Source organism: Oncorhynchus keta, chromosome 28, assembly GCF_023373465.1.
Source record: "Oncorhynchus keta strain PuntledgeMale-10-30-2019 chromosome 28, Oket_V2, whole genome shotgun sequence".
NCBI classification, from domain to species: Eukaryota; Metazoa; Chordata; class Actinopteri; order Salmoniformes; family Salmonidae; genus Oncorhynchus; species Oncorhynchus keta.
Window position 1 is genome coordinate 7,280,440 of NC_068448.1, and position 24,655 is coordinate 7,305,094.

At 48.4% G+C, this 24,655-nt stretch overlaps 2 protein-coding genes and 2 long non-coding RNA genes across 17 annotated transcripts; 2 read left to right on the forward strand and 2 right to left on the reverse strand.

Annotated features, from left to right (window-relative positions):
• Nucleotides 1-620: 620 nt before the first annotated feature.
• On the forward strand, nt 621-17,214 carry spsb1 (splA/ryanodine receptor domain and SOCS box containing 1). Its single transcript, XM_035739899.2, has 3 exons — nt 621-871; nt 10,765-11,673; nt 16,135-17,214. Exons 2-3 carry the CDS (start codon nt 10,980-10,982, stop codon nt 16,260-16,262), a joined length of 822 nt encoding a protein of 273 aa, XP_035595792.1. The 5' UTR covers nt 621-871; nt 10,765-10,979; the 3' UTR covers nt 16,263-17,214.
• On the reverse strand, nt 4,638-7,709 carry LOC127912977 (spidroin-1-like). The gene is made up of 4 exons (XM_052484172.1): nt 7,467-7,709; nt 6,634-7,341; nt 5,125-6,242; nt 4,638-5,040 (listed from the first exon to the last, which is right to left on the reverse strand). Exons 1-4 carry the CDS (start codon nt 7,707-7,709, stop codon nt 4,638-4,640), a joined length of 2,472 nt encoding a protein of 823 aa, XP_052340132.1.
• Nucleotides 14,255-15,478, forward strand: LOC127913147 (uncharacterized). 5 transcript variants are annotated; one of them, XR_008084893.1, is made up of 4 exons: nt 14,255-14,624; nt 14,666-14,829; nt 14,912-15,034; nt 15,076-15,478. It is a non-coding gene; the product is annotated as an uncharacterized LOC127913147 (long non-coding RNA). The 5 variants fall into 5 exon arrangements; XR_008084896.1 differs by having other exon boundaries at nt 14,666-14,747; nt 14,871-15,034; XR_008084892.1 differs by having other exon boundaries at nt 14,255-14,583; nt 14,707-15,034; nt 15,076-15,198; nt 15,281-15,478.
• Nucleotides 17,011-18,347, reverse strand: LOC127913146 (uncharacterized). Of its 10 annotated transcripts, none has more exons than XR_008084890.1 (4): nt 17,904-18,347; nt 17,387-17,717; nt 17,214-17,267; nt 17,088-17,146 (listed from the first exon to the last, which is right to left on the reverse strand). It is a non-coding gene; the product is annotated as an uncharacterized LOC127913146 (long non-coding RNA). The 10 variants fall into 10 exon arrangements; XR_008084889.1 differs by having other exon boundaries at nt 17,144-17,267; nt 17,387-17,505; nt 17,599-17,717; XR_008084887.1 differs by having other exon boundaries at nt 17,144-17,267; nt 17,904-18,167; nt 18,235-18,293.
• Nucleotides 18,348-24,655: the final 6,308 nt, after the last annotated feature.

The window sequence follows — 24,655 nt, forward strand, 5'->3', positions numbered from 1 at the left end:
TCAATATAAATCGGCTCTATTTACTCTCAGATTCAAACATGTTAATTAGCATCAAAGTAGACATCGTGCAAGATTACAAATCCCTGCAATATCCTGCACCCAATGTCTTGCTGGCACCTCTGCTAAAGAAATGTTGTCAATTTATTAAATACTAGATTTAGCGAACATTAGATAGTTATTCCAGAGATTCTTACCTTTGCCTCGATTTGGCAGTCTCGTTCAGATCATCCTGGCATTTCTAGTTCTTTATGATAGCCACATTAGCAGCATATTAACATTTCATTTGTTGGGGGTAAATATAGGCAAATATATTGACAAGACACCTTGTCGGAGAGAGATTCACATGGTTATAAAAACGTCACATAAAGCCTACACGAAACACAGCCCTTATTTTAAGTGTTTCTAAAATCCCCCATGGGATAAATGAATGGTGGAAAAACGATTGGAATCTCCCTGTTTGACCACTAGGTTTCATGGGTATTATGACACCTCCACTGTGGGGCTCTATTGAGGGCAATCCACCATTTTAATGTCGTAAACTGGGTGGGATTTCCAATTTAATTGGCTGATTCCCTCCAAATGGTAAGAAAACGTTTGTTATGAGACAAATCCGGGTAGTTCCTCCCCGTTTGGTTCCTAATGAATTTACCCCAGCAAGGCATCTGGGCGCTATTGGACCACGTGACCGGTTAGGACAGCCATCGTTTTACCTAATTCATGTCCAACCCAAAATGGGAAAGGGGTGCGAGGACTGCAGAGGATAAAACGAACAGCAATGGTATCGTTTAGGAGTTTTGTTTCAATCTCAAAACCTCGTTTTTCAAATCCTCTGTAGGTTCTATTGGTTGAAAAAAAAAGTAACCAAGCAAAGGTGAGTTTTATTTAGTTCGGGTTTTTTTGTTTTCGGTTTTACTTATGCTATGTTTTCATGTCTAGATCGCTAATTGACATTTAATGTTTTTAGTCGCAAACAACAAAACATGTCATGAGAGCAGTTGTTAACTTAACAAGTATCAAATGCCATGAAGTCAATTGTTTTCAACAATGAATCTACTCTGTTGTTGTTGACACACTTCCTCTGTTAGAGCTACAAAGTCACAGTGAAGTACCTTCACCTTGCTTGGTGTTAGAGAGACGTTCTTGCATGGAACTCAAGTGGCGCAGTGTCAAAGTTTACTTCCAGTTTTGAGTGAATGTTACGGAATAACTACTATCTAGGAGCAGACGGAGCTATGCCATGGAAAATTTCTCAATCCTGGGATGGCAGTATACTCTAATTATCCCAAATGACAAATTGAGAAGATTGAAATACTGCTAGTTTTGTCCTCTACATACTTGGTTAGCTAATGGTATAACAGCCCATTGAATTCCATGAAAATGTAACGCTTAGTGTTGAGGTGAGAAGCTACCGGAAGTGTTGTCGAATCACAATGGGCTGCAATGACATTAAATAGCCTAGCATACTGACAAACTATCAGTCATTTGAAAACTAGGGTTATTTTAAATCTTCTCGATTTGCTAGTTGGGTTAATGTGATAATTAGGATTACACTGCCATCTCCCATCCCTGGTTTGAGGTACGTTTTCAGAGCCATATCTCTCGCCGGCTCAGAGCTCAGTGATGTATCCTTGTTCCAGCTACAGAATGTGATGACCATCTAGTCGGATTCTGGCTACTGTCTCGCTAAGAATTTAACTCGTGTTTGAATGTAATGAACTTCGATTTGTAAAACGTAACCTCTTTTTTTTTTTTTTTTAAATCATAGTTATAAACCACACTAAAACACATGTGTTTACGGTAATTTACAGGCAGCCAATTACCTGGAGAACTGTAATAATTAGTACAGTATGTTACCAGGAATTCCAAAAACGTTGGTTTAACAGTACATTACTGTAAAGTTTACGGTATTGTTCAAAGTTTCTTTAGAATTTATGGTAGCATACTGAATTTTTATTTACAGAAAATTACAATTAAAACTTTTTTTTTTTAACAGTGCATGTTTCCATCCAGTTTTTATGCGAGTAAAGTTATTTTGTACAAAATTAAAAAGCAACAATTTTATAAATGTTGACAATTTGTTTGTTTGACAGTGGCATCTATTTGTTTTGGTAATTTTAACTATGCAATGAATCGAAGTGGAAACAATTGATTGTGTAATTGTTGAAAGAATAACCACCATTTTGAGTTAAATTTGCAGTCATGCATTGCTATGTTGTGTGGTCCTCCCACTGTGAACTTGAAAAAGCATGCACAGTTTAGGCTACAGGGTGGTGAAAGTGCACAGTGATGAGCTTGACGCTCTTTTCCAATAAAGTCAAGGGTCTTCATTTGTATGCTAGTGACACGATTGGTGCTTAGCTGCCAATTAACACAAAATGTTCTTGCTCTAATCCATCTCATCATAAAATGTAGATGTGACTGGACAGGTAGATGAGACTGGACAGGTAGATGAGACTGGACAGGTAACTTTATCAGCAAACTATTGTCTCGAGAGCATGCGTGAACCACATTGGGCTAGTTGTACTTTTATTGCCACAGTTGGTGTGACAACTATTGATAGATTGGAAAATGCAATGGAAATGCATGAAACTCATGTTTTATTTTATTTTAAATTTGGAACATGGCTTTAGTGTTTTGGTGTACAGTACGTCATCACACAGTCTTTTACCCGCAACAAAGCAATTCTGGTGTGGAAATGCGCATATTTCTTCCATGTTATTTTATAATATTCATATAAAAATCTGTAGCAAAGATATTGCTCCACGTTGAAAAAAATCTTTCTTCACCCATGTATATATCTATATCTGGGACTTCCCCAGCAGGTCCAACCTGCTTATTGGCGTTGGCTTCTTTCATTTTACTCTTTGTACTCTTTTCAATAGCAACCCAGGATCCAGAAACGGGATGATGGGAGCATGAAAGTGCGGTGACATCTACATAGTTAGTGTCTTGGCCTAAATGTGGACTTGATCAACGCGAGAGATGAGATGTGTGGACTCGGTCGATGCGAGAGATGAGATGTGTGGACTCGGTCGATGCGAGAGATGAGATGTGTGGACTCGGTCGATGCGAGAGATGAGATGTGTGGACTCGGTCGATGCGAGAGATGAGATGTGTGGACTCGGTCGATGCGAGAGATGAGATGTGTGGACTCGGTCGATGCGAGAGATGAGATGTGTGGACTCGGTCGATGCGAGAGATGAGATGTGTGGACTCGGTCGATGCGAGAGATGAGATGTGTGGACTCGGTCGATGCGAGAGATGAGATGTGTGGACTCGGTCGATGCGAGAGATGAGATGTGTGGACTCGGTCGATGCGAGAGATGAGATGTGTGGACTCGGTCGATGCGAGAGATGAGATGTGTGGACTCGATGAGATGTGTGGACTCGGTCGATGCGAGAGATGAGATGTGTGGACTCGGTCGATGCGAGAGATGAGATGTGTGGACTCGGTCGATGAGATGTGTGGATGCGAGAGATGAGATGTGTGGACTCGGTCGACGCGAGAGATGAGATGTGTGGACTCGGTCGACGCGAGAGATGAGATGTGTGGACTCGGTCGACGCGAGAGATGAGATGTGTGGACTCGGTCGACGCGAGAGACTAGTGTTCCTTTGGCTCAGCTAAATCCTTTGGTCCCCTCCACATCTCAATCGGCTCCTTACTAACCCAGGGGTCCAGAAACCCCAACAAGCCCAGCTGCAGGATTATTACACCAAGGCACTCAGCCTCCACATCCCCTCACATTTATTTATGGATAGGGACCGGTTACGAACACGTTGAATAAACAATCAAATTGGTCATTTTCAACATCTGTTGAAGACTAAAAATGAAGGAATTTACAAAAGTTTCTGCTATTGGCGAACCACCATGGAAGGGTAGAACAAAACCAACTGTCACTAATCCTCATTTAGAATGTGTGTTCTATAATGGCAAAAATTTATATATTTTAGTTCAGTGTAGTTCTACTTTAATCCCACGAATTAAGCGTTTGGTTTGAAATTCAGTACTTCAGCACAGAGGTGTTGGTTCTTCTGAGGACGAAGAAGAATGAATGGTTTAAGTTTGCATCACAAATTTCCTATTTCGTGCACTACTTTTTATAGGGCTCAAAGGTAGTGCACTACATAGGGGGGAGGGAAGGGGGGGTGACATTAAGTCTCCAGCACGGCGTCTGCAAATGTAACATGTTTCATATCAAAATCAAATTGATTTATATAGCCCTTCGTACATCAGCTGATATCTCAAAGTGCTGTACAGAAACCCAGCCTAAAACCCCAAACAGCAAGCAATGCAGGTGTAGAAGCACGGTGGCTCGGGAAAAACTCCCATACTCCCTATCCTGAGGCCCTGAAGGCTGGACGGGCATTGAGGGACGATTGATTAAACCAGGCTGTGATGATTGTAAACACCTCTCTATTTAGTGCCCTACTTTTGACCAGGACTTGTTAGAGTGCTCTATTGGTCTCTATGTAAGGAAAAGGGCACCGTTTGAGCCATGTGGCCACCCGCTGCAGGGCTATTCTCCCTCTGTTTTGGCCATCCACTGAGGAGACATGACCCACTTAAAATAGTTGTTTACTTGCATTAGAAAAAGAGCCAAAACACTTCTCAATGAACTCTTGTCTACAATTAAATTAGTCGGGCCTTTCCCTTCTCAGCAGCAGCTTGAACAGTTCAGTTTCTGATGCCACAGCTCCCTGGCCGTCTATAGCTCCCTGGCCGTCTATAGCTCCCTGGCCGTCTATAGCTCCCTGGCCGTCTATAGCTCCCTGGCCGTCTCCCTGGCCGTGTGGTGATGCCACAGCTCCCTGGTCGTCTATAGCTCCCTGGCCGTCTATAGCTCCCTGGCCGTCTATAGCTCCCTGGCCGTCTATAGCTCCCTGGCCGTCTCCCTGGCCGTGTGGTGATGCCACTATAGCTCCCTGGTCGCCTATAGCTCCCTGGTCGCCTATAGCTCCCTGGCCGTCTATAGCTCCCTGGCCGTCTATAGCTCCCTGGCCGTCTATAGCTCCCTGGCCGTCTATAGCTCCCTGGCCGCTATCCCTGGCCGTCTATAGCTCCCTGGCCGCCTATAGCTCCCCTGGCCGCCTATAGCTCCCTGGCCGCCTATAGCTCCCTGGCCGTCTATAGCTCCCTGGCCCTATAGCTCCCTCTATAGCTCCCTGGCCGTCTATAGCTCCCTGGCCGTCTATAGCTCCCTGGCCGTCTATAGCTCCCTGGTGTCTATATGCCATAGCTCCCTGGCCGTCTATAGCTCCCTGGCCGCCTATAGCTCCCTGGCCGTCTATAGCTCCCTGGCCGTCTATAGCTCCCTGGCCGTCTATAGCTCCCTGGCCGTCTATAGCTCCCTGGCCGTCTATAGCTCCCTGGCCGTCTCCCTGGCCGTGTGGTGATGCCACAGCTCCCTGGCCGTCTATAGCTCCCTGGCCGTCTATAGCTCCCTGGCCGTCTATAGCTCCCTGGCCGTCTATAGCTCCCTGGCCGTCTATAGCTCCCTGGCCGTCTCCCTGGCCGTGTGGTGATGCCACAGCTCCCTGGCCGTCTATAGCTCCCTGGTCGTCTATAGCTCCCTGGCCGTCTATAGCTCCCTGGCCGTCTATAGCTCCCTGGCCGTCTATAGCTCCCTGGCCGTCTATAGCTCCCTGGCCGTCTATAGCTCCCTGGCCGTCTATAGCTCCCTGGCCGTCTATAGCTCCCTGGCCGTCTATAGCTCCCTGGCCGTCTATAGCTCCCTGGCCGTCTCCCTGGCCGTGTGGTGATGCCACAGCTCCCTGGTCGTCTATAGCTCCCTGGTCGTCTATAGCTCCCTGGTCGTCTATAGCTCCCTGGCCGTCTATAGCTCCCTGGCCGTCTATAGCTCCCTGGCCGTCTATAGCTCCCTGGCCGTCTATAGCTCCCTGGTCGTCTATAGCTCCCTGGCCGTCTATAGCTCCCTGGCCGTCTATAGCTCCCTGGCCGTCTATAGCTCCCTGGCCGTCTATAGCTCCCTGGCCGTCTATAGCTCCCTGGCCGTCTCCCTGGCCGTGTGGTGATGCCACAGCTCCCTGGCCGTCTATAGCTCCCTGGCCGTCTATAGCTCCCTGGCCGTCTATAGCTCCCTGGCCGTCTATAGCTCCCTGGCCGTCTATAGCTCCCTGGCCGTCTCCCTGGCCGTGTGGTGATGCCACAGCTCCCTGGCCGTCTATAGCTCCCTGGCCGTCTATAGCTCCCTGGCCGTCTATAGCTCCCTGGCCGTCTCCCTGGCCGTGTGGTGATGCCACAGCTCCCTGGTCGTCTATAGCTCCCTGGTCGCCTATAGCTCCCTGGCCGCCTATAGCTCCCTGGCCCTATAGCTCCCTGGCCGTCTATAGCTCCCTGGTGTCTATAGCTCCCTGGCCGCCTATAGCTCCCTGGCCGTCTATAGCTCCCTGGCCGTCTATAGCTCCCTGGCCGTCTATAGCTCCCTGGCCGTCTATAGCTCCCTGGCCGTCTCCTGGCCGTGTGGTGATGCCACAGCTCCCTGGCCGTCTATAGCTCCCTGGTCGCCTATAGCTCCCTGGTCGCCTATAGCTCCCTGGCCGCCTATAGCTCCCTGGCCGTCTATAGCTCCCTGGCCGCCTATAGCTCCCTGGCCGTCTATAGCTCCCTGGCCGCTATAGCTCCCTGGCCGTCTATAGCTCCCTGGCCGTCTATAGCTCCCTGGCCGCCTATAGCTCCCTGGCCGTCTATAGCTCCCTGGCCGCCTATAGCTACATGGCCGTGTGGTGATGCCACAGCTCCCTGGTCGTCTATAGCTCCCTGGCCGTCTATAGCTCCCTGGCCGCCTCCCTGGCCGTGTGGTGATGCCACAGCTCCCTGGCCGTCTATAGCTCCCTGGCCGTCTATAGCTCCCTGGCCGTCTATAGCTCCCTGGCCGTCTATAGCTCCCTGGCCTCCCTGGCCGTGTGGTGATGCCACAGCTCCTGGCCGTCTATAGCTCCTGGGCCTATAGCTCCCTGGTCGCCTATAGCTCCCTGGCCGCCTCCCTGTGGTGATGCCACAGCTCCCTGGCCGTCTATAGCTCCCTGGCCGTCTATAGCTCCCCTCTATAGCTCCCTGGTCGTCTATAGCTCCCTGGCCGTCTATAGCTCCCTGGCCGTCTATAGCTCCCTGGCCTCTATAGCTCCCTGGCCGTCTATAGCTCCCTGGCCGTCTATAGTGGTGATCTATAGCTCCCTGGCCGTCTATAGCTCCCTGGCCGTCTATAGCTCCCTGGCCGTCTATAGCTCCCTGGCCGTCTATAGCTCCCTGGCCGTCTATAGCTCCCTGGCCGTCTATAGCTCCCTGGCCGTCTATAGCTCCCTGGCCGTCTATAGCTCCCTGGCCGTGTGGTGATGCCACAGCTATAGCTCCCTGGTTGTCTGATACAGCTCCCTGGCTCTATAGCTCCCTGGCCGTCTATAGCTCCCTGGCCGTCTATAGCTCCCTGGCCGTGGTGATGCCACAGCTCCCTGGTTCCCTGGCTGTGCGATGATGCAGTTCCCTGTGTGTCTATAGTTCCCTGGCTGTGGTGATGCCACAGCCCTGGTGTCTATAGCTCCCTGGCCGTGCGGTGATGCCACAGCTCCCTGGCCGTCTATAGCTCCCTGGTTGTGTGGTGATGCCACAGTTCCCTGTGTGTCTATAGTTCCCTGGCTGTGTGATGATGCCACACTTCCCTGTGTGTAATTAGTTTCCTGTGTCTTCATGACATCCTAGCAACATGGACAGAAATAGATTAAATCAAACCTGTCGAGGGGGAAATGACATCTGCGGTGTTCCAGTAAAGTGAGTCATCAGTACTTCCTGTGAGATGTTCTGAACTCACGGGCAAACAAACAAAACAGATGTTTGGTTGAAAAGAAATGGATTTGAGTTGGCAGTTATGGATGCGTTTGTGTTCCAAGCTATGCCAACTGTTATTGCATACAATTACCGAATTTGAGTTAGTCAAGAAACTCTCCTATTCATTGATTTTGAAAAGGTACAGGCTTATGTGAGTTACCTGTATCTGAACATGGTGTCCATCTAGTCCCACACACTGCATTTTTCAAAGTGCAGTGCGTCAAGCTTTCACTTAGGACTTGGTGAAAAGTCTGTAGGGTTGTAGCGCTGTCCAGTAGTAGCTGGTCAGTGTTGCCAGACCAGTAGCCTTGTGTTATCCTGCCCTTGAAAACAACAATATTTTAAAGTTTTGATTGCTTTTCCTGTTAACTGTATAATAGTGAACAGCTAGCCCCGACCAGACGACTGTCAACGGGCCGGCCCCGACCAGACGACTGTCAACGGGCCGGCCCCGGCCAGACGACTGTCAACGGGCCGGCCCCGGCCAGACGACTGTCAAACCAGACGACTGTTTCAACGGGCCGCCCCGACCAGACGACTGTCAACGGGCCGGCCCCGGCCAGACGACTGTCAACGGGCCGGCCCCGGCCAGACGACTGTCAACGGGCCGGCCCCGGCCAGACGACTGTCAACGGGCCGGCCCCGGCCAGACGACTGTCAACGGGCCGGCCCCGACCAGACGACTGTCAACGGGCCGGCCCCGGCCAGACGACTGTCAACGGGCCGGCCCCGGCCAGACGACTGTCAACGGGCCGGCCCCGGCCAGACGACTGTCAACGGGCCGGCCCCGGCCAGACGACTGTCAACGGGCCGGCCCCGGCCAGACGACTGTCAACGGGCCGGCCCCGGCCAGACGACTGTCAACGGGCCGGCCCCGGCCAGACGACTGTCAACGGGCGGCCCCGACCAGACGACTGTCAACGGGCCGGTCAACGGTCAACGGGCCGGCCCCGACCAGACGACGGCCGCCCCGACCAGACGACTGTCAACGGGCCGCCCCGACCAGACTGTCAACGGCCGGCCCCGACCAGACGACTGTCAACGGGCCGCCCCGACCAGACGACTGTCAACGGGCCGGCCCCGACCAGACGACGTCAACGGGCCGGCCCCGACCAGACGACTGTCAACGGGCCGGCCCCCGACCAGACGACTGTCAACGGGCCGGCCCCGACCAGACGACTGTCAACGACCAGACGACTGTCAACGGGCCGCCCCCGACCAGACGACTGTCAACGGGCCGCCCCCGACCAGACGACTGTCAACGGCCGCCCCCGACCAGACGACTGTCAACGGCCGCCCCGACCAGACGACTGTCAACGGCCCGACCCCGACCAGACGACTGTCAACGGGCCGCCCCGACCAGACGACTGTCAACGGGCCGGCCCCGACCAGACGACTGTCAACGGGCCGGACCAGACGACTGTCAACGGGCCGGCCCCGACCAGACGACTGTCAACGGGCCGCCCCCAGACCAGACGACTGTCAACGGGCCGCCCCCGACCAGACGACGTCAACGGGCCGCCCCCGACCAGACGGTCAACGGGCCGCCCCGACCAGACCGACTGTCAACGGGCCGCCCCCGACCAGACGACTGTCAACGGGCCGGCCCCCGACCAGACGACTGTCAACGGGCCGGCCCCCCGACCAGACGACTGTCAACGGCCGCCCCGGCCAGACGACTGTCAACGGGCCGGCCCCGGCCAGACGACTGTCAACGGGCCGGCCCCGGCCAGACGACTGTCAACGGGCCGGCCCCGGCCAGACGACTGTATAATAGGAAACGACTCGAGCTTTCTGCCCTCTATTTCCCATTTGTGGGCATAGTTTTAGTTTGTCTGAATATATAAGTTTACTACAGAGATGGAAATCTAGGCCTTAGCAGCTGTCTTGCCCTCTGTCTGTTTACACTAGCAGGGCCTCAGTTGCAAATATTGAGGTTATGTTTTTCCCACTTGCTGTTTAATATGAAACCACAAATATTAGTTGGTTTACATACCTAGTCTTCCCAAGTCTTGAAGGCTGTGTCAGTTGTTTAGAGTCATTTCTGATAATTTAAGGACCTAAATTTAGCTGGGGCAAAAACAACATTTTAAATCCGGTTCAGCTAAACAATTCTCTTTGCATCTCAAATTGCTGACCGTTGAGCTCAGTTGTACTTTTATGCACCATTATTGAGTTAGTTAGTCCTACTAGGTCTTTCCAGGAGGGGAATTTCTTTCGGCAATGAGCTATGACGTTGCCCTCGACCTCGACCTTTCTTCAAGTATTTCTTGGAATAATTGTCATGGAATTTGGAATCAATGGAATTTAAAAACAATAAGATTCTAAAGATGTGATTTTATAAAGCCTTCATGTGTTCTGTGGACGCCAGTATCCCCATGAGTTGATGACCCCTGGTCCCGTATACACTGAAGCTTCTCAGAGTAGGAGTGCAGATCTGGGCACTGACCACACAATCTTACTCATTATGAACTAAAAAGGCAAAACGGGGTCCTAGAACAGCACTCCTCCTACTCCGAGAAGCTTTTCTGGATACATACGGGTCCTGATTTAGGATCCATTTTAGCCTTTTTATTTTAATGATTATAATTGTATGGATGAGGAGGGAGACCTGATCCTGGATCAGTAATCTTGCTTTGTGAATATGTCCCTGAAGTCATTTCAAGGCTTGCTCTGATTAAGCAGCAGGATAATTACACAGGTGCACCTTGTGCTGGGGGTAATAAAAGACCACTAAAATGTGCAGTTTTTTCACACAACGCCTCGAATGTCTCAAGTTTTGAGGGAGCATGACTAAAGGAATGTCCAGGCTCTTACCAACCGAGTCACACAGGACCATAGTATAGTGATTAGGAAGCAGGGTACTGTGGTGTAATGATTCATGTTCTACCTCTCTTCTCCTTTCCCATCTCTTCGCAGGTGGGATTGAACCAGCAGCTGGCCTGAACCTGTTAACTGGCAACCAGGAGCAGGGACACCAATCCAGCCTCCTGATTGGCTGTGACAAACAGGCTGTGGAGAGGAGGGGGAAACTAACAATCAACTGATTTTGATTTGCTCCCCCCTTTTTTTATTTATTCTTTGAGAACTCAGCAGGAGGACTTGGGCTCTGTGTTCTAACTTCCCAGACGAGCATGGGGCAGAGCATCCCTGGAGGCATAAAGACTATTGACATGAGAGACCCGGCATTCAGGCCTCTGAAGCTGGAGTTGGCAGCCCTGGACCACGCCAAGCCCTCCAGGCTGGATCTGCTGCTGGACATGCCCCCTGCTGGACAGGAGGTCCAGATGCAGCACTCGTGGAACAACAACGACCGATCGCTCAACATCTTCGTCAAGGACGACAACAAACTGGTCTTTCATCGGCACCCCGTGGCTCAGAGCACGGACGCCATCCGGGCCTGTATCGGCTACACCCGGGGGCTCCACGTCTGGGAGATCAGCTGGGCCATGAGACAGCGGGGAACGCACGCCATTGTCGGCGTGGCGACAGGAGACGCGCCGTTACATTCTGTAGGCTACACGACCCTGGTGGGTAATAACCACGAGTCCTGGGGCTGGGACCTGGGACGAAATAAACTGCACCACGATGGGAAGAACCAGCCCAGTAAGACGTACCCTGCGTTCCTGGAGCCGGATGACACGTTTCTAGTCCCCGACTCATTCCTGGTAGTGTTGGACATGGACGAGGGGACTCTGAGCTATATAGTGGACGGACAATACCTTGGGGTGGCTTTCAGAGGACTCAAGGGGAGGAAACTGTACCCTGTCGTCAGTGCTGTGTGGGGGCACTGTGAAATACGAATCCGCTACATCAATGGACTCGATCGTAAGTATATGTTAAGGGGTTCAGGGTTGGCTTTTGTCTTTTTCTCTCAGACTAGGGGCTGCACCTTTTTGGACAAAGTATCTAATTACAAAATTCTTTGGCCAGATATTGCGACTATGAATTAAGGACCCAATTTTATAAATCTGTGCGAGATGTAATCTTGTATTTCCTTTCCAGCTTGTTTATGATGTTCTAGAAACTGACTCTCATGTGCTGAATACAACAGGTGTAGACCTGACCTGTGAAATGCTTACTTAAAAATAGATAATCATTTCCCCACCTTTTATTTAACCCGGTAGACCAGTTGAGAACAAGTTCTCATTTACAACTGTGACCTGGCCAAGATAAAGCAACGCAGTGCGACACAAACAACAACAACAACAGAGTTACACATAAACAAACATACAGTCAATAACACAATATGAAAAATCTATGGACGGTGTGTGCAAATGGAGAAGGCTGAAGTGCGATTGGTCGACATGCCATGCAGATTTAGAGAGCCTGCTTGTGGGTGGCAGAGTAGCTTAGTGGTTAGATTGTTGGACTAGTAACCGGAAGGTTGCAAGTTCAAACCCCCGAGCTGACAAGGTACAAATCTGTCGTTCTGCCCCTGAACAGGCAGTTAACCCACTGATCCCAGGCCGTCATTGACAATAAGAATTTGTTATTAACTGACTTGCCTGGTTAAATAAAAGTAAAAAATCAAATAAAAATAAGTATTTGGCTACGGGATGTTTTGTCAAAGGGGTGTTACATCGGAAATCAATGCCTTTTTAACATCGGTGGCTGAAGTGCGATTGGCTGACATGCGATGCAGAGTTAGAGAGCCCGCTTGTGATTGGTCATCATCTTCTTGTGCATGTAGAAAGTGAATGAGTCTAGCGCATCTCATTGGAGGAGGTACCGTAGTCTAGTTTGTTGTTGTGTCTCAGGAAGGAGGAGATGGCAGCCTCCCTCTTTCTATATGGATATTACACATGTCATTATCACAATTTGGATCTGAATTGGATTATTCGTGCAGCTCTACCAGAGACGTTGGTTTAGACTTTCTAAACGCCATAGACGTCACGTCTCACGGGCCTGTAGGGCGCGTTCAGCACAACACAATATTTTTGGAACGTTCAGATAGAAACCTGCTATGTAGATCAAACATGCTTCTCTGCGACACAACCCAACCATGCAGTAGGATAAGGAATAATGTTGGCTCAATTCATTTGATCTGTAACGTTAGGGCTATACTGCTCGCGTTCCTAGCTATCCCATGAACACTTCCTTCTGGGGATTAAAAAATAAATAAATGTAAACCCTTTTTCTCCCCAATTTCGTGGTATCCAATTGTTAGTAGTTACTCTCTTGTCTCATCGCTACAACTCCCATACTGCCTCGGGAGAGGCGACGGTCGAGAGCCATGCGTCCTCCGAAACACAAGCCGCACTGCTTCTTAACACAGCGCGCTTCCAACCCGGAAGCCAGCCGCACCAATGTGTCGGAGGAAACACCGCTGACCTGGTCCTGTGCGATGAGACGAGGATATCCCTACCGGCAAAACCCTCCCTAACCCGGAAGACGCTGGGTCAATTGTGCGTCGACCCATGGTCCCCCCCGGGTTGCGGCCGGCTGCGACAGAGCCTGGGCTTGAACCCAGAGTCTCTGGTGGCACAGCTCGCGCTGCGATGCGCCACCCGGGAGGCCCCTCCTAAAGACCTTTAGCAGCTCAGTCTGGTCTTTCATTGTACAGACATGACGTGATTCAAAACTTCATAATAGACACATTTTTTTTGGGGGGGGGGGGCTTGCGTCCCTAATGACTCCCTTATGTAGTGCACTACTTTTGATAGGGCTCTGGTCAAAAGTAGTGCACTATATAGGGTGTCATTTGTTTGGGCCGTACACACGTGTTTTATTGATGTAATGAACTTGAGCATAACGGTACATTCAAAGGTTGGGCCTTTATTACTGCACACCAAGGTTACATCAGAGCACTGAGGCTTTCTTGCCTGTTCCCAGATCAGTTTGTGCTCTCTTGCCATTTCCCATGGTTACTGTTTTTAATGTGTATATGTTGGTTTGTGTTGCCTTGCCAACACTAATCTGGGACCAGCCTAGAACAGACAACATTTAGGCTTGCCTGGTCCCAGATCAGTTTGTGCTGTTCTCTCAAACTGGAGCTTGCCAAATCAGCAAGACAGCCTGGTCCCAGATCTGTTTAGGCTAACAGAGCCATTGATCCTAACTATTATCCCAGACAGTTGGGCACTACGTGACAAGGTACCACTGGCATCGTGATGACATCACTTGATCTCTCTGACCTTTGCCCCAGAGAACAACAGTAAATGAATAACTGAACAAGCCTGTTGATCACGTTTTTCTTTTTTTCTTCTCTTCTACCATCTTGACTGTGCTGCCTCGTCTCGGGCTTGACTGTGCTGCCTCGTCTCGGGCTTGACTGTGCTGCCTCGTCTCGGGCTTGACTGTGCTGCCTCGTCTCGGGCTTGACTGTGCTGCCTCGTCTCGGGCTTGACTGTGCTGCCTCGTCTCGGGCTTGACTGTGCTGCCTCGTCTCGGGCTTGACTGTGCTGCCTCGTCTCGGGCTTGACTGTGCTGCCTCGTCTCGGGCTTGACTGTGCTGCCTCGTCTCGGGCTTGACTGTGCTGCCTCGTCTCGGGCTTTGGGTAGCATTGTCTGCAGTAAGGTGTCATGAGAATGATCCCTTAAAATAATCACTGATCTGACATGAGTAGAAGAGTGTACTACTGGAAGATTTCCATTGCATTGCTTTCACAATTATTTCTTGTCAGAGGTGTGGAAGGAATCATGCAGTTTTCACCATGCAAATAAATCTCTGGCTCCTAGATTCTCTCTAGTTTAGGTAACAACGTGTCTCTGGCTCCTAGATTCTCTCTAGTTTAGGTAACAACGTGTCTCTGGCTCCTAGATTATCTCTAGTTTAGGTAACAACGCGTCTCTGGCTCCTAGATTATCTCTAGTTTAGGTAACAACGCGTCTCTGGCTCCTAGATTCTCTCTAGTTTAGGTAACAACGTGTCTCTGGCTCCTAGATTCTCTCTAGTTTAGGTAACAACGTGTCTCTGGCTCCTAGATTCTCTCTAGTTTAGGTAACAACGTGTCTCTGGCTCCTAGATTCTCTCTAGTTTAGGTAACAACGCGTCTCTGGCTCCTAGATTCTCTCTAGTTTAGGTAACAACGCGTCTCTGGCTCCTAGATTCTCTCTAGTTTAGGTAACAACGTGTCTCTGGCTCCTAGATTCTCTCTAGTTTAGGTAACAACGTGTCTCTGGCTCCTAGATTCTCTCTAGTTTAGGTAACAACGTGTCTCTGGCTCCTAGATTCTCTCTAGTTTAGGTAACAACGCGTCTCTGGCTCCTAGATTCTCTCTAGTTTAGGTAACAACGTGTCTCTGGCTCCTAGATTCTCTCTAGTTTAGGTAACAACGTGTCTCTGGCTCCTAGATTCTCTCTAGTTTAGGTAACAACGTGTCTCTGGCTCCTAGATTCTCTCTAGTTTAGGTAACAACGCGTCTCTGGCTCCTAGATTCTCTCTAGTTTAGGTAACAACGCGTCTCTGGCTCCTAGATTCTCTCTAGTTTAGGTAACAACGTGTCTCTGGCTCCTAGATTCTCTCTAGTTTAGGTAACAACGTGTCTCTGGCTCCTAGATTCTCTCTAGTTTAGGTAACAACGTGTCTCTGGCTCCTAGATTCTCTCTAGTTTAGGTAACAACGTGTCTCTGGCTCCTAGATTCTCTCTAGTTTAGGTAACAACGCGTCTCTGGCTCCTAGATTCTCTCTAGTTTAGGTGACAACGTGTCTCTGGCTCCTAGATTCTCTCTAGTTTAGATGACAACTCGTCTCTGGCTCCTAGATTCTCTCTAGTTTAGATGACAACGTGTCTCTGGCTCCTAGATTCTCTCTAGTTTAGGTGACAACGTGTCTCTGGCTCCTAGATTCTCTCTAGTTTAGGTAACAACGTGTCTCTGGCTCCTAGATTCTCTCTAGTTTAGGTGACAACGTGTCTCTGGCTCCTAGATTCTCTCTAGTTTAGGTAACAACGCGTCTCTGGTTCCTAGATTCTCTCTAGTTTAGATGACAACGTGTCTCTGGCTCCTAGATTCTCTCTAGTTTAGATGACAAGCATCGTGTTTTGTTAAGTGTGGAAATGACTGTCGCTGGACTGGACTGACTGGTCCTCATGACTGCTCCTCTCGGGGTAATGTGGTTTCTAATGAGAATGTTTATCAAAACATGTTGTTGTACTGCAACGATACACTCTGTGTACACTAGTAAATGTTCATCAACTTGTTGTACAGCAAGACAGTTCTGATTGGACATGTGGGGGGGGTGATTATGTGCTCTCTCTCTCTCTGTCTGTCTGTCTCTCTCTGATATTTAAGGTAAACTAAATGTGAAAGTATTGCTGTACTCTAAATCTCTCTCTTTCTCCCCAGCTGAGCCTCTCCCTCTGCTGGAGCTGTGTCGGCGCTCTGTGAGGGTAGCTTTAGGCAGAGAACGACTGAGTGAGATCCATAGTCTGCCTCTACCGGCCTCTCTCAAGAATTACCTTCTCTACCAATGACCTCGGGACCCTCGGCACAACAGAACATGCCTCCGATCCGTCGGCTGCCCCTGCCGGCCTCAATAAAGAACTACCAAGGGGCTGCCCTGTGCCCTCTCATAATATACACTGAGTGTCACTGTCAGCCTCTGTCCATAGGGCTGTCCCTAATCAACTACTACCAATTACAACTCAAGGGACGGTCCTGTCCCCTCACTAGGGACTGCCTTGTCCCTTCACAACCCTCATCTTGTACACTGAGCACAGGCTCAGAACCACATTCCACCTCTACTGGCCTCCATCAAGAACTACTAATGACCAAGGGAGGGTCTGGGACTCACTCACAACATCTCTCTCCCCCGACTGCCCGTCTGTGCCCACCAATAGATACACAGAGCACGCCTCACCCTCGCTCACCTTCTTTGGGATTGTTCCCACTGAGGGTAAACTAACCAGTTTAACAACCCAACATAACTCCAGCTTCTGTGTTTCATCTCCATGACTAATCCTCCCAACCCAGCCCTCAGGGCTCATTTCTACTAATCACATTACACCACAGAGTGAGAAGAACACTGTGTGATGCTTGGCATGTTCAAGAAGCTATAGAGACAGTGGTTGATGTTGGGTCAGTTTTTAAAATATATATTTTTAATAATCGGCGCATACAATGAACACCCGCCAAATGTGGGAAGATTTAGGTTTTGGCGGGTGGTCAATTTGCAGGGCTCCACAGTGCCAGCGTTACATTCACCAATAAATAAATAAATAGTCTGAAGAATTCTGCAATAGCTGTTTTCAAAGTATTTCTGTTTTGTTTCGTAGCTGCTAATTATACTAATCCTATATCCCACCTGGTGCATCAACACCGCCTGGCAGGGGAGCTGAACTCACATTCTATATCCCACCTGGAGCAGCAACACAGCCTGACAGGGGAGCTGAGCAGGGGAGCTGAGCTCACATCCCATATCCCACCTGGAGCAGCAACACAGCCTGACAGGGGAGCTGAGCTCACATTCTATATCCCACCTGGAGCAGCAACACAGCCTGACAGGAGAGCTGAGCAGGGGAGCTGAGCTCACATTCTATATCCCACACGGAGCAGTAACACAGCCTGACGGGAGCTGAGCTCACATTCTATATCCCACCTGGAGCAGCAACACAGCCTGGCAGGGGAGCTGAGCAGGGGAGCTGAGCTCACATTCTATATCCCACCCGGAGCAGCAACACAGCCTGACGGGAGCTGAGCTCACATTCTATATCCCACCTGGAGCAGCAACACAGCCTGGCAGGGGAGCTGAGCAGGGGAGCTGAGCAGGGGAGCTGAGCAGGGGAGCTGAGCTCACATTCTATATCCCACCCGGAGCAGCAACACAGCCTGACGGGAGCTGAGCTCACATTCTATATCCCACCTGGAGCAGCAACACAGCCTGGCAGGGGAGCTGAGCAGGGGAGCTGAGCTCACATTCTATATCCCACCTGGAGCAGCAACACAGCCTCGCAGGGGAGCTGAGCAGGGGAGCTGAGCAGGGGAGCTGAGCAGGGGAGCTGAGCTCACATTCTATATCCCACCTGGAGCAGCAACACAGCCTCGCAGGGGAGCTGAGCAGGGGAGCTGAGCAGGGGAGCTGAGCAGGGGAGCTGAGCTCACATTCTATATCCCACCTGGAGCAGCAACACAGCCTGACAGGGGAGCTGAGCTCACATTCTATATCCCACCTGGAGCAGCAACACAGCCTGACAGGGGAGCTGAGCTCACATTCTATATCCCACCTGGAGCAGCAACACAGCCTGACGGGAGCTGAGCTCACATTCTATATCCCACCTGGAGCAGCAACACAGCCTGACGGGAGCTGAGCTCACATTCTATATCCCACCTGGAGCAGCAACACAGCCTGACGGGAGCTGAGCTCACATTCTATATCCCACCTGGAGCAGCAACACCGCCTGGCAGGGGAGCTGAGCAGGGGAGCTGAGCTCACATTCTATATCCCACCTGGAGCAGCAACACAGCCTGACAGGGGAGCTGAGCTCACTGAGTGAAGTGCTGATAGATTCATGCTCCTGAACGTTGGTCTAATTTACTCAAGTCTACAAAGTGAGACTTTGTCCCCGTGTTTCTTGGCTCTTTCAATTGTTTTGTTCACAAGGTTGTTTTTCAACGTTCGTTTTGAGTCCGCTGCTTCAATGGATAGCAAAAACTCCCTAGTCAGAGCCCAAATCTCTCTCTCACTCACACACACACACACACACACGACAGAATGCGAGTGGCCCCGTTACCACGGTAACTTCCCTCCCTTAAAGGGGCAACTGAGCATTTTGTCTCAGATATTTTGATTTAAAAGACTGAGGTCACAATTTTAAATGTATTCAATTGTACTTCTTACTAACACATTTCTTGTTTTAGAAATATTACAAAGCATGATTGTCAGTTTTTGTTGTAATTATGGCCAAAATATTTCAGCTGGTTAAAGAATTTGAGTGGCTGGTTGATTTTTTTTGTTTCTACCTTCAATGACTGCTGGACCAAAAACAACATTTTAGGCCCTGTTTTATTCTCCAGTTTTTATGGCTTTAATCATTTACTGGGACGTCCAGGTCTGTGGCGGACATGACATGCAGACAGGACCTTTATCCAGATCTCTGCAGTTCCTGAGGACTACCATGTAAAGACATAAGTTGGTGTCCTGTCTGTCTGTGTTAAAGTGCAATGAATTTGACACCAGTCTGTCAGTCTGTTTTGACTGCAACACCTTGTGATTTTACTTTTCTCTCCTTTTTGTTTGCAGTTTGATTTAAAAAAAAAAAAAAAAAAAAAAAAAAAAAAAAAAAATCAAAGCCAATCACTTGCTGGTTGTATGACATGTCCTGTTGGGGAAAAAGTTGGAGTATTGTGTTGGAATCAAACCTAAGTTCGTTGGCGGGGGGAGGGGGGGTTGTGTGGTAGAATAGTTGTTTGGTGGAGGGGCGGTTGTGTTGTAGAATAGATTTGTGTTATATTTTTTATGATCCTCATTTAAAGTGCTGAGATTCTTAAATAATAATTTTCCTAACACTTTCTGACCACAAGGTTTCGCCATTTCTCACGTATTTACAATTCCCCTTGTCGACGGTCCATAATAATATGTTGTTTAGCACTCTTTTATCCAAAGGGACTTAGTCATGCGTGAATACATTTTACGTATGGGTGTGTTCGGGAATTGAACCCATTACCCTGTCGTTACAAGCACCGTGCTATACCAATGGCGCTACAGAGGACCACCGTGAGATGGTGCTCCTTTATATACTTGGTGAGACTTAGGGGATTTAGCCCTGTGTGTGTACTATCCGAGGGGGATTTAGCCCTGTGTGTGTGTGTGTGAGACCTCTCCGGGGGGGATTTAGCCGTGTCTGTGACCTCTACAGTGGGGGGATTTAGCCCTGTGTGTTAGATCTCTACAGGGGGGGGATTAGCCCGGTGTGTGTGATCTCTACAGTGGCGGGGGGATTTAGCTGTGTGTGTGTGACTTCTATGGAGGGGGGGAATTTAGCCCCGTTTGTGTGTGTGTGTGTGTGTGTGACTTCTGCAGTGGGGGGGGGGGATTTAGCCGTGTGTGTGACCTCTACAGTGGGGGTGGAGGGGGATTTGGCCCAGTGTGTTTTATACTGCAGTACTATCTGCTAGGCCCGGTGGGCTGGACAGACCAGCACTGACCTCTAATGTTGAGGTGATAGGATGCAATTTCTCCTGGAAGCACCACCATTACTACCACTGTTTTATATCTCAAGGTGACCCTTACCCTGCCCCCTGCCCCGCCCCCTGCCCCGCCCCCTACCCCGATCTTTTAAAAGGGATAGTTCAATCAAATTACGTATTTAGTTCACAATCATTCTAGTGCAAGTCACGCTTTGGGTTAGTTTACCTAGCCTCCCCTTGTCCATAGAATACGTACAGGGTAAGGAAACCAAGATGTGAAGTATTTTCTATGAACAGTCCCTTTAACTCAACCTGAGAGCAGCAGAGTATTATTTCTGTAGTATTTGAAGTGCCAAGCTGTTTTCTGTTTGGGGGGGATGACAGATTTAAGACTTTTTAAAATATTTTTTTTTATTTCATTGGAGAGCTTTTTATATAAACTGAAGGATGACATCGCTGTGATTGTTTGTAGCATGCACCAGCAACTGACGTTTTCTCATTGCCCACCAAGCCAATCACTGTCCATGTTCATTAATTGTTCTTCCTGCTTTGGGATCCATACATGTTGTTTTATTTGGAAAATGATAGGTTCAAATGGCACCCTATTCCCTACATAGTGAACTACTTTTGACAAGGGTCCATAGGGCTCTGGTCAACAGTGCACTGAATCGGGTGTGATTTGGGATGTAATAATGGAGACAAGCCAATCCACACGTGCTGCTGCAACGTGATGCAGTACAAATTGACAGCATATTGTCAAATTCTGCTTTTTTTTTTCTTTTTTTTTCTTATTTTCATTTTTGAGTAATTTTCAGATGTGGTCCGAGTTTGGCATTGTGTCCATTCTTTTGACCATGCGGCGTCGATTGGTTTTTATTGCCATCTCACTTGCAACCGCTCGTTCTGTTTTGTGTTCCTTGACGAAATGATTTGTAACTATATATATATAATAAAAGTTTATTTCAAATGTATATATTTTGTGCTGTGTAAAGTCACTTATCTGTATGATTTAATTGGTGCTTAAAGTATCAACAAGGTAGCAGAAGCAAGTGGAAATGGAACTGAATTGTGTGACGATATTTCAACCTCTGTCGTTTTGCTGTGATCATAGGTTTGATTCCCGCTGTGGCCACCCAAACGAAAAATATCCACTTCATCTAAAAGCTTCTGATTTTAGTAGGAAATGGGAGCTCCACCGGCGTTTTCATTATCTAGCCTGCAGGGGGCGCCAAAGAACAGATACTGGCCTTACTGCACTAACTACCTCAGGACCGTTTTTTAGTTAAATTGCAAAAGTCAAAGAACCTCTTCTTGTTAAACATTAAACCCCAAAGTGAAAGGTTTACTGTAGCGGCTTTATGTGTGTGTGTGTGTGTGATCATAATGAAGACCTTTGTATCGATACAGATCGACTCAAAATAACTTCTGCAATTTTTTTATTTTTTATTTCACCTTTATTTAACCAGGTAGGCTAGTTGAGAACAAGTTCTGATTTGCAACTGCGACCTGGCCAAGATAAAGCATAGCAGTGTGAACAGACAACAGAGTTACACATGGAGTAAACAATTAAGTCAATAACACAGTAGAAAAAAAGGGGAGTCTATATACAAGGTGTGCAAAAGGCATGAGGAGGTAGGGGAACAATTACAATATTGCAGATTAACACTGGAGTGATAAATGATCAGATGATCATGTACAGGTGGAGATATTGATGTGCAAAAGAGCAGAAAAGTAAATAAATAACTGTGGGGATGAGGTAGGTGAAAATGGGTGGGCTATTTACCAATAGATTATGTACAGCTGCAGCGATCGGTTAGCTGCTCAGATAGCTGATGTTTGAAGTTGGTGAGGGAGACAAGTCTCCAACTTCAGCGATTTTTGCAATTCGTTCCAGTCACAGGCAGCAGAGTACTGGAACGAAAGGCGGCCGAATGAGGTGTTGGCTTTCGGGATGATCAGTGAGATACACCTGCTGGAGCGCGTGCTACGGATGGGTGTTGCCATCGTGACCAGTGAACTGCGATAAGGCGGAGCTTTACCTAGCATGGCCTTGTAGATGACCTGGAGCCAGTGTGTCTGGCGACGAATATGTAGCGAGGGCCAGCCGACTAGAGCATACAAGTCGCAGTGGTGGGTAGTATAATGTGCTTCAGTGACAAAACGGATGGCACTGTGATAAACTGCATCCAGTTTGCTGAGTAGAGTGTTGGAAGCCATTTTGTAGATGACATCGCCGAAGTCGAGGATCGGTAGGATAGTCAGTTTTACTAGGGTAAGCTTTGCAGCGTGAGTGAAGGAGGCTTTGTTGCGGAATAGAAAGCCGACTCTTGATTTGATTTTTGATTGGAGATGTTTGATATGGGTCTGGAAGGAGAGTTTGCAGTCTAGCCAGACCCCTAGGTACTTATAGGTGTCCACATATTCAAGGTCGGAACCATCCAGTGTGGTGATGCTAGTCGGGCATGTGGGTGCAGGCAGCGATCGGTTGAAAAGCATGCATTTGGTTTTACTAGCGTTTAAGAGCAGTTGGAGGCCACAGAAGGAGTGTTGTATGGCATTGAAGCTCGTTTGGAGGTTAGATAGCACAGTGTCCAATGACGGGCCGAAAGTATATAGAATGGTGTCGTCTGCGTAGAGGTGGATCAGGGAATCGCCCGCTGCAAGACCAACATCATTGATATATACAGAGAAAAGAGTCGGCCCGAGAATTGAACCCTGTGGCACCCCCATAGAGACTGCCAGAGGACCGGACAGCATGCCCTCCGATTTGACACACTGAACTCTGTCTGCAAAGTAATTGGTGAACCAGGCAAGGCAGTCATCCGAAAAACCCGAGGCTACTGAGTCTGCCGATTAAGAATCTGGTGATTGACAGTCGAAAGGCTTGGCAAGGTCGATGAAGACTGCTGCACAGTACTGTCTTTTATCGATGGCGGTTATGATGTCGTTTAGTACCTTGAGTGTGGCTGAGGTGCACCCGTGACCGGCTCGGAAACCAGATTGCATAGCGGAGAAGGTACGGTGGGATTCGAGATGGTCAGTGACCTGTTTGTTGTTGCTTATTGCAAACAAAAAACGTGAACATCGACTGCGTCTATGACCTTGCATCATTTCACAAAGGACTCCTCCGTTGTATCCCTGCGATGAGCTTTGTCCCCTCTGACACAGATTACTATAGCAGAGTCATCAGAAGTCATGTGTTAACAGGAAAGGTTTATTTTTCCCTTAGTTAAGAATGTGAGTTATCCAGTGACATATTCCATTTTCTCTTTATACCTCCAGAACTGGGTCCAAACGCAATTTGAAATCGTTCAAATACGTCAAACATTTGCTTTAGCCTGTCTGGAGTGCCAGATGGCTTTTTCCCGTTGGTTCCAGTTCAACAGACAAGCTCAATCAAGCAGAACTAAAGTACTTCAAAATGATTTCCAATAGTGCTTGGGTTCCCGTCAGGGAAACGGACCAGAGTTCTTCCGGGTCACGACACACGAACGTCTCACGACACCAAACGGAACACAGGCGATACATCTGCCTCGACGCTCCCAGTCACACCAAGGAGAGGATACATGGTTGTGTGGTTTACAAAATTAGCACTTTATAGTAAGAAAAATAAACTACACAATGTTTTTTTTGTTTTTGCAACTATTGTATTTCAATTAACCTCATTGCAGTTTTGTTTGTTTTCCAAAGGACAAAGCGAATAGCTGTCACCCGTGTGTACCCTCATGGCCTCTGCTGTGGGTTAGTTATAATAATTCTAGGCCATTTAGCATCTGTTTTTCAAGGTGACCTACAGTAATGCATGCACACATTCTCTAATGGGTGGCCCCAGCAGGAACTGAATATACGCTCCTGGAGTTGCAAGTGCAATGGTCTACCAACTGTGCCACACAGGACAGCATGCTAGGGGTTGTTTGACTGGTTTTTAAATTCTGATGTTCTACCAGGGGGATTCTGATGTTCTACCAGGGGGATTCTGATGTTCTACCAGGGGGATTCTGATGTTCTACCAGGGGGATTCTGATGTTCTACCAGGGGGATTCTGATGTTCTACCAGGGGGATTCTGATGTTCTACCAGGCTAAATGTCCTTTTGCTAACCCCTCTGGGTCGTTCCATTTCATTTCAATCCCTTTTTGACCTCACCCCCCTTTTGATTTGAATGAAACTATCTATACATATTTCCCCTTGGTAGAAGTAGTTAGAAAATAACTGTTTGGACCTGAATTGCAAAATATTTTGGAGAGGTGCTACCTCAGAGTTGACCTTTTCTTCATCACTGGAAGAGCTAACGGTTGAGTTTGATTTAATTTAAATGTTTTAAAACAGGGTTGTCAAACTATTTGATAATTTCTTGGTTATTATAATTTTTAATAAAAATGTCTTCTTACCTTTTAACATCAATTATCTAAAAACGCATAAAATCTTTATGTACTCACTTAGTACACTGGCTAAGTGAAAGTAGCATGTTAAGGTTTTATCACCCTTATTTCCACCTACTCAGTTCTTTCTTATCAGTAACCTGGACTAATAAAAGGGCAGGATAGGACATCAGATCCACTCCTTTGGGTATGTTGTTGAATTGGATAAATTATTTATCTCTCTCCGTGGTCAACTGTTCTGTCAATCTTCTTTCCATAAATAAATAGAGGCCCCCACTTGTATCGTTGCCAGACCTCTCCACGTCACCGTCAACTCCCCCGACCAGCCCCTATGACGTCGATTCTTCAGAATTTGATTAC

What these genes read in the sequence shown, in the direction of transcription:
- spsb1 (XM_035739899.2), top strand. Translation starts at nt 10,980, where the DNA reads ATGGGGCAGAGCATCCCTGGAGGCATAAAGACTATTGACATGAGAGAC. An exon ending in CTACATCAATGGACTCGATC is followed by an intron (nt 11,674 to 16,134) that starts GTAAGTATATGT and finishes CTTTCTCCCCAG; the next exon opens with CTGAGCCTCTCCCTCTGCTG.
- LOC127912977 (XM_052484172.1), bottom strand. Translation starts at nt 7,709, where the DNA reads ATGAAGACACAGGAAACTAATTACACACAGGGAAGTGTGGCATCATCA. An exon ending in ACGGCCAGGGAGCTATAGCG is followed by an intron (nt 6,243 to 6,633) that starts GCCAGGGAGCTA and finishes CCACACGGCCAG; the next exon opens with GGAGACGGCCAGGGAGCTAT. An exon ending in GGGCCAGGGAGCTATAGACG is followed by an intron (nt 5,041 to 5,124) that starts GCCAGGGAGCTA and finishes GGCCAGGGATAG; the next exon opens with CGGCCAGGGAGCTATAGACG.